Genomic DNA, 9300 nt, shown 5'->3' with positions numbered 1-9300 from the left:
ACGAGAAAACGCTGTATCCGCGCCACTGATCGTAGCGGCAACGAGCACTTTGATCACTTGATTTAAAAAACACATTTCAGCGCTAGATCGTCTCTTATTTAAAAAAAACAAACGAAATGAATGCTCTGCCAATTAACTGAAGATGTTTTATTTATTTGTAGAATTGGTACATTCATGCCATGAGATGTTTTAAAAAGTGGTGGGGACAATATCGACCCTGGCAAAAAGTGGTGGGGACATGTCCCACCCGCAAATTACGCTTATGATAATAAGAGAGACATGTAGAAAAACAATACTGTAACTGTAACTGTAATTGAGTGAAGGTGAATATATTGATGAATCGATATATTATATTTATAATTATTGAGCATTATTAATTATTATAATAGTGGATTTGGTCCATAACAGAGCGGAGATGTGATTTACTGAATTGCGTCTCCTTTAAGAAAAATGACACCGCGCGCACTGAGCATGCGCAGAACATAGAAGCGCGAGAGCCTTTTTGTTTTCTCTCTTCTCTCCTTTTCTTTTTGTTGTCTCTTTTGACGCTAAAATGAATGTAACAATAGAACACATGAAAAGAGAGAAGCGCGAGAAACAAAAGACCAGCGTGAAACTTTTACCATTTGAAGCTGAAAGTGACGCTGTTAACGATCGTGAATGAAGGACAAATGTGGAATATTTTCTCTGGATGTCGTATATTTCCAGTCTGCAGGTCAGAGATGTTATATTTATCATGTTAGAATTTATATTTGTGTTGCCTAAATGTACATTGTTCTTAGTGTAACGTACAGATAATTAAATAATTAGTTTTGATCAGCCATTCAGTCTGTACTCTGTACATATGTGTATGATTTCCGTTATCTTTGTTAAATTCCTGTTTAATTCATATATGATTCGAATAATTTAACCTGTGACTTGTTCCATCCTTATAAAATCTGGAGTCACATAAAAATGAACCTTCATATAGAGCCGTTTAAAATGCTACTAATATATAACCATATCAAAATGCTCTATATTTCTTAAATCAAGCACACATGATCATTTAATTTAAGAACTGTAATTATTACAGTATTTAAGTATAAACTCTGTAAACTCGAATTTGGCAGATCTGGTGTCCCTCACAACAATTCACCAAATAAAAAAGCTTTAGTTCAACTGTTAATGACAATATATGATAAATTAAATTAAATTAAATTAAAAGCAATATGTAGCCTTATACATTTAAATGATCATAATCTTGTATTGTACTTGTTATCCACATTTTGATGGTCAAGTGTTATTTCCTTTTGTGCATCATTCTCAGTCCCTTAATCGATGGTTGATTTCTGTTGTCTTATGTTTTATTTCTGATTAGTTTAGATATTAATTGAATAATATAACCTGTTTCGTACTTATTATATTCTAGGTTACATAAAAATATCCAACCTACTGTTGTTTTATATGCTACTAATATGTAACCATCAAAATGCTCTATATTTGAACCAAATCAAAGGCACCATTTGTGTTTTGCTGTTAAAGTAATCCAGTATAAGTTCAGTAACTTATCTTTGATTTTTCCAGATCTGGTCCTGTGGGCGTCAGTATCACACAGTGATCACAGTTCACACATGCAGTGAAGCCCCTCCCACAACAATTCACCAGTAAATACTGGGAATATTCCCATCATCCTACAAGAGAAGGACAAACTCCAGGAGTAGCAGCTGAAATCTGTGTGACTGTTAAAGATGGAGTTTATTAAAGAGGAGATTGAAGACATGAGTGATCCAGAACCATCCAGAATAAAACATGAAGATACTGAGGAACAAATAGGTTGGTGTCCATTCTTGATTCTTCATTGTTGACTGCTTTAGTAGCTCTGAAATATGGATGACAGTTGATAGAGAAATGCATCTAAATGATCATAACCCAGTTTTAATCGCATTAACAAGTGAATGACAGAACCGACCTTTGCACATTAAAGAGACTTTATGCAGACAGGTGTCTTGTTTTCTACTTGCTAAGTGTTTTTAATTCTCACATTTAACGTCATTGAACTGATTCTAACTGATTAATATGTTTATTTTAGACCAGATGGAAGTGACGGAGCAAAGACAGAAACTAAATGACGTAAAGAAACACTGTGACTTACAAACTCAAGGAACAAAAGCCAAAAAGCTGCACTCCTGCTCTCAGTGTGGAAAGAGTTTCCAAAATAAAGGAGACCTTGAAAAACACATGAGAATTCACACTGGAGAGAAACCGTATACATGCACTCAGTGTGGAAAGAGTTTTTCTCAAGCATCAACTCTCAGTGATCATCTGCTCCGTCACTCTGGAGAAAAAACATTCAGCTGTGATCAGTGTGGTAAAGGTTTTATTTCATCATCAAGTCTAAAACAACACCTGAAAGTTCATACAGATGAGAAGCCTTATGTGTGTTCTCTCTGTGGAAAGAGTTTTTCACGGCTGAACAGTTTTAAACAGCACCAGAAAACACATGATGAAGTGAAAGATCATGTGTGTTGTGACTGTGGGAAGAGTTTTACTAGAGCTGACTATCTGAAACTGCACCGAAGAATTCATACTGGAGAAAAACCTTACAAGTGCTCAGTTTGTGACAAGAGCTTTGCTCGGTCTGGACACCTGAAAGTACATGAGCGAGTTCATACTGGAGAGAAGCCGTACCAGTGTACTCAGTGTGAGAAGAGTTTCAAAGATGCAACAAATTTAAAAGATCATCTGCATGTTCATTCTGGGGAAAAGCCATTTAACTGTGATCAGTGTGGAGCAAAGTTCATTTTATCAAAACATCTGAAAAGTCACCTGATAGTTCATTCAGATGAGAGGCCTTATGTGTGTTCTCTCTGTGGAAAGAGTTTTTCACGACTAATCAGTTTTAAACTGCACCAGAAAACACATGATGAAGTGAGAGATCATGTGTGTTTGGACTGTGGGAAGAGTTTTACTAGAGCTGAATGTCTGAAACGGCACCAAAGAATTCATACTGGAGAAAGACCTTACAAGTGCTCAGTTTGTGACAAGAGTTTCACTTTGTCTGGAACCCTGAAAGTTCACGAGCGAGTTCATACTGGAGAAAAGCCGTACTACTGTACTCAGTGTGAGAAGAGTTTTAAACATTTATCAAGCCTTCACGCACATATGAAAAAATGTTTTATGTGAGCAACATTCGTTTTCATGTCAAATACATTAAAGTAAATTGAGATAAAATATGGAGTTTTTCATAAAAGCACTATATCATCTAGATTTTGTTAATTTGGTGAAAAGCTTGGTTACCTAGAAAGACTTAAAGGGATAGTTCAGCCTAAAATAAAAATTTGGTTATTAATTACTCAACCTCATTGTAGTTCCAAACCTGTAAGACTTTCGTTAATCTTTAAAGCACAAATGAAGATCTTTTTGATTAAATCTGAGAGCCTAATTTCAATCTGTTCATCATATAAAGCTACTGTGTGTCTTCAGAAAATGTTTGACTAAACCGCTGGATTCACATGGATTATTTTTACGACTCCTTTATGAACTTTTTTGAAGTAGCAAAGTGGTTGTTGCATAGCTGTTAATGGAGGGCCAGAAAGCTCTCAGATTTCATCCAAGACAGATAATAAAAGATGTGGGGCATCTGGTGATACGTATCTGTATAAGTAAGGAATAATCGACGACCGGCCTTTGAATTATTAGAAAATAATGCACACCTGAGCTGGTAATGTTTCACCTTGGATGTGTACGGTTATACTACGGTTACCAGACCTCAAGACATTTTGTCAGGTTGTTTTCAGTTAAAGGGATAGTTCACCCAAAAATGAAAATTAGCCCATGATTTACTCACCCTCAAGTCATCCTAGGTGTATATGACATTCTTCTTTCAGACGAACACAATCTGAATTATATTAAAAAATGTCCTGGCTCTTCCAAGCTTTATAATGGCCATAAAAAGTCCATAAAAGTGCATCTATCCATGATAAAAGTGCTCCATGCATCTCCGGGGGTTAATAAAGGCCTTCTGAAGCGCAGCGATGCGTTTGTGTAAGAAAACTATCCATATTTAAGACTTTATAAAGTAAAATAACTAGCTTCCGGCTAAGCGAACATACGGATTCCACTTAAATGTAAAGCGCAACTTATGCGAGTAATGCGACGTACTGCTGATATTTACTACGCCATGACGTACTACGCTACTTCTGATGTTATAAGTTGCACATACTGTGTATGGCCGTTTGGCCTGAAGCTAGAATTTTACTTATTAACATGTTAATTATTAATATTTTTCTAACACAAACTCATCGCTTTGCTTCAGAAGGCCTTTATTTACCCCCCGGAGCAGTGTGGATCACTTTTATTATGGATAGATGCACTTTTATGGACTTCAAAACATAAACATCCATTCATTGCCATTATAATTCTGATTGTATTTGTCTATAAGAAGAATGTCATATAAACCTAGGATGACTTGAGGGTGAGTAAATCATTGGATAATTTTCATTTTTGGGTGAACTATTCCTTTAAGGGTGCTTTCACACGGGCAGTTTACTCGGGCTCGGACCACAGCAAACGAGCCCAGTGTGAAAGATGCAAAAACGGTAACTTCTCTGTAACCCAATGTAACTTCTCTGTCTTTTACGGCCCTGACGAGAACGTCGGTCTCCTCGGCTGTGAACCGGTCCTGGCGCGCGCCTGGCAAATCCGCCGTTATAATAGCAATCCGCCATGGTCTGCTCTTAAAGGGAATGTGAGATGACGCTCTGATTGGTTTATTTCACGTTACGCCCAAACCACACCTATGAATAATGAAGCTACTTCAGACCAACCCATTTTAGATTTGCGTCTGCCGCAAGAGCCATTTATCCCATCAGTATTCATACTTTGCACGTCACAAGTACTGGCTGGCGGGCAAGAACGTCGTTCTCCAGCAACGAAACCCAGTAAACTAATCAAGGATCTACGTTATAACAAGTCATTAATATATTTTAACTTATATGCTTCATATACTAGTATTTAAACGAAGCTATAGATTGTGAAATTAAACACTTCTCGTTGTTAGTGTGTTTTTTATAATTAATAAACAACATATTTGAGCTTAAACAACTACATTCTCGACTGAGAAACTCTTATAAATACATTTCGTGACACAATAACAGTCGTATTTTAAATTCCGCGGTCTTTCTCCTTTGCTATTGACGCAGCTCGGACTCATCTCGGCAAAATTAATTGAAAATGAATGACTTCCGGGAACTTTGACGCTCTCGCCGGTGGCGGTGTGAACCCACAGTAACAGCTGTTGTCTTTTGCTAACAACAACAAAAGTGTGTGATATGTTGTTTTGAGGTTTGTGATATCTATGGTTTTCAATGAGAACCAGAGATAACCCAACAGTAGAGCTAGATTATTTACGGAGGAATTATTACTGCTCGATTATCGTAAAAAACCTTGTCTGCTTTACACAATTTAGCTACCTTGGAGTTAATCCTAGTCCATAGTTATGCAGCTAGCTCGCTAACAGACTTGATAGCTACTAGAAAGACCTGGAACTACAGGACTCTACGTTGAAAATACCCGTTTGTTGCCCACCAGGTATCCATGGTAGTCACGTGACTGCAAAGTATGAATAATAGCAACAGCGCCCCATACCAGCCCACAAAGTTACTTGCGTTTCATGCTTGATACTTGCGTTTCAGATCGTTAAAATAGGGCCCTAAATCTTTTTCAATTGGTAGACTCACCCACTAGGCCTGACTCGAAATCTCTGGAAAAATCTACTTTAATAGATCTTGTCATTACAAATGTCCCATATAAATACTCTTCAGTTTCTGTATTCACAAATGATATCAGTGACCACTGTGTTGTGGCCACTGATGGGCAGTAACGCGTTACTGTAATCCGATTACTTTTTTCAAGTAACGAGTAAAGTAAGGGATTACAATTGCAAAAACAGTAATTAGATTACTGTTACTTCCCCGTAAGCAGGCTGCGTTACTGCGAGACTGTCGCGCGACGTGAGCCGTGATGGGCCTTTCACACGGGACGCGGTATGCGCGGCGCTTGCCGCTGGCTTCAGCGTTGCCCTTCAGATACAACGCGATTTATATACTTTAATATCTGAATCAAAACAAGAATCATGAAGTCAGCTCTTTTTTAGAATAAAACATTTATTCAAACATTAATCCTGAAACTAAAAAACAAATTATATACTAGCCGTTCATCCATTTTGATTTCCGTGCTTGTTTGGATCCCCCGATTCTATTGGCCGCGCTGGTAATCGTCACAGAGCGCAGCGGCAAAAGTTGAACTATTTTGAACTTTGACCGCGGCGTGCGCGTGAGCACGCCAATGATGCGCACCGCTGCGCTTGCGCTTTGGTCGACGCAGCAACAAAACGTCCTTGCGCGGCGCAGGCCATTGAAATGAATGGGTTTTATAGCGCAGCGCCGCGCATACCGCGTCCTGTGCATAGACTGTAAAAAAAGATGGACGACGCCCCTTCGCTCTCTTCCATTGATGAGAACTGAAGCCGCCAGTGTCCCGATATGGCGCTGACATATTGGAACTTGAGTCTGCGCAGTAGCGATCTCGGGACCAGACCTGCGCAGTCGTGAGCAGGAAGTAAAGCCGCGAAATCAGCGCTCCGCCCTCACTCTCGCAGAACGCACTCAGGGAGAGTGGATTCTGCATACTTTTTTAAAAATTGATTGCAGTACGACAAGAGGCTTGTTAAAATAAAGTAAATACAATCTCCTCAGTCCTCCGAAGATCCCGAAAAAAATGTCCGTTGGTGCTTCAGTGACTACTTCGCTCAGAGAACCTGTCAATCACAGCTGTCCATCATGACGTTACACCACCGCATCACGTAACTAACTAAAAAACAACTTATTTTTGAAACAGACACTTGAACTTACATCAGCGTGATAAAAACGACAGCAAATTAAAGAAACCACCTTTGTAAAAAATATATTTGAAGTGTAATTTAATTGTTTAGTTGGTCTCGCGTCCCGTTGAATAACACGGGGAGGCGGGGCTTATGACCTATACTAGGACCAGTCACCAGGGGGCGATCGAGACGTTTTGGCTTCACTTTTCAGGGCTTGTGCGGCACGCTTGGTCCTGTGTGAAAGGCCCATGACTCGACATGAGCGCCGCGAAGTCAGTGGTAAACACTATGGCAAGCGATCGCGTTCAAAAGTCTTTAAACGAAACGCGTGAATTTTGACGCGTCAACACGCACCGTTTGTCCGTGTTCAGACGTCATGTTTATTCATGAACGATGTCGTAATGGTAAACTGGTATGCACGTGCAAACATCAGACGTTATATTTGTTCATGAGGGATAATGCATTGGTGCGTTGTGAGTGATGTCAGTCTTATGTCATGATTTGTCATGCCTTTTTAAGTTGTTCGTTTAACGTTCTTTCCCAAGGTAGAAAAGTCAACAGCTCTTAGAATGGGTCTTTTATTTTAGCAAACTGCCAAAAAACCTTTTCAGACTGTGTGCAGCTGAACCAAGAAAAGCTTAAGATTGCATGGAGCTGATAAGCATGAATGGCAGAAGAAAAAGACTGCAATTAAAAAACAAAACAAGAGAAAATTATTTTAATGCAAGCAATAAAAAACTGCGCACATCAGCTGTGGAATAAAAGAAAAGAAATGCATGATCAACTAGATTAAGGCAAACTCCTGTCTTAATGTAAACCCTGTCCACCACCCCCAAAGGTTTCACAAAGTTATTCTTGCCACTGTAACTTATGGGTTCTTAAAGACAGGTTTATAGGTAAATAAATGAATAATAATAAAAAATATATACCAGGGCTCAACATTTAAGCCTTTTCATTTGTCCTTCGGTCGGTCATGCACTTGTCCGAGTAAAAACATTTGTCAGAAAAGGAAAAAAATGTGATTTTTTTGTGTGTGTGTTGTAAATATAATTTATTCCGAATCAGTATTCTCATCAGTTCAGTCAGCTTTAACATATATAAATCGGCATATTTACGATATTTTAACCTTTATAAAGGGCATTTTTCCCTAATCGTTTGCTTCATCTTTCATTTAAAATTCTTAAATTTGATCAATAAATTACAATAGAATAATAAGATGCTAAAGGACTGTTACCAATCAAATAAACTGCATTAAATAATGTAATGAGATTATTTAAAATTATTTTTTGAATATACAAATAAGAAATATTATTTGTGCATAGAAATAATATTTATAAACCGCCAGTAGGAGGCGGCAGGCGACCATCTTGAGTGAGTCATTGATGCAATGTGCATAAAGTTAAAATACTGAAACTAATAAAACAAGTTTTAAAAAAGAATGTTTCATTTGATTCAATTTTAGATGATGGAATATGCAGAAAGAATAGAATTAAGCAGAAAGGTCTATTGCTTTATAGCGTATTCATTTCGTGCATCATGTTTTTGAAAAGTAACTAGTAAAGTGACTAGTAAAGTAACTAATTACTTTTGAAAATAAGTAATCAGTAAAGTAACTGGATTACTTTCTTGGAGAAGTAATCAGTAATCAGTAACTAATTACTTTTTCCAAGTAACTTGACCAACACTGGTTGTGGCAGTAGTTAGTTAGACATAATGAAGTTACCTCAGCAAAATCCCAAAATTATTACTAGTTGTTTCATGAAATATTTGAATGAACAAGCAGTCTTATACGATCTTTCTCAAATTGATTGGGACAAAATGCCGGATGTTGATTGCGCATGGGAATATTTGTATGATAGTTTTATGTTAATTATAAATAAGCACGCACCCATGAGAAAATATAAAGTTAAATGATGTGATAATCCGTGGTTTTCGACCGCTTTATGTGTTCTCATTCAAGAGCGGGATGCCGCATGGGCTAAGGTATACATATAATGTATATAAAAATATATATAATATATCAGCATCTATATAAATTGTCTGGATTGTAATATTGATAATACAAGGTTTAATTTTTATGCAGAGGATACTATTATATATTGTTCAGCTTCCTCTAAGCAGCAATCTGTGGCTTTCTTACAATCTGATTTCGATATAATCCAAAATAGGTTTTGGGCCTTGAAGCTGGTCTTAAATGCTAAAAAAACCCTAAATGTATAAATTACAATCTGTGTGAGCCTTTTGCCAGAACTGAGCTTGGTAAAACTTCTTGCCGCAATATGCCCCAGCCTCGGAATGAAATCTTCTCCAGACTGAGATGAAGTTAAAAAATTTGGTGTCTTGTAGACAATTTAAATTTTTATTAAGTAATCTTCAGAGTAAATTAATGGTGTGTAAATGTTTTAACCAGTTGGATGTTTTATGTTATATTTATTTCT

General features: G+C 37.4%; 1 protein-coding gene across 2 annotated transcripts; it reads left to right on the top strand.

Annotated features, from left to right (window-relative positions):
- The first annotated feature begins 484 nt into the window (after nt 1-484).
- On the top strand, nt 485-4837 carry LOC307167604 (uncharacterized protein). 2 transcript variants are annotated; one of them, XM_079886840.1, is made up of 3 exons: nt 485-715; nt 1564-1812; nt 2069-4837. In XM_079886840.1, exons 2-3 carry the CDS (start codon nt 1728-1730, stop codon nt 3160-3162), a joined length of 1179 nt encoding a protein of 392 aa, XP_079742966.1. In that variant the 5' UTR covers nt 485-715; nt 1564-1727; the 3' UTR covers nt 3163-4837. The 2 variants fall into 2 exon arrangements, with proteins under 2 accessions (XP_079742966.1, XP_079742967.1); XM_079886841.1 differs by having other exon boundaries at nt 485-738.
- The last annotated feature ends 4463 nt before the right edge of the window (nt 4838-9300 follow it).

This window comes from Squalius cephalus (assembly GCF_949319135.1).
Source record: "Squalius cephalus genome assembly, chromosome: 11".
Classification (NCBI taxonomy): domain Eukaryota; kingdom Metazoa; phylum Chordata; class Actinopteri; order Cypriniformes; family Leuciscidae; genus Squalius; species Squalius cephalus.
This window is presented reverse-complemented; position numbering and strand designations above follow the sequence as displayed.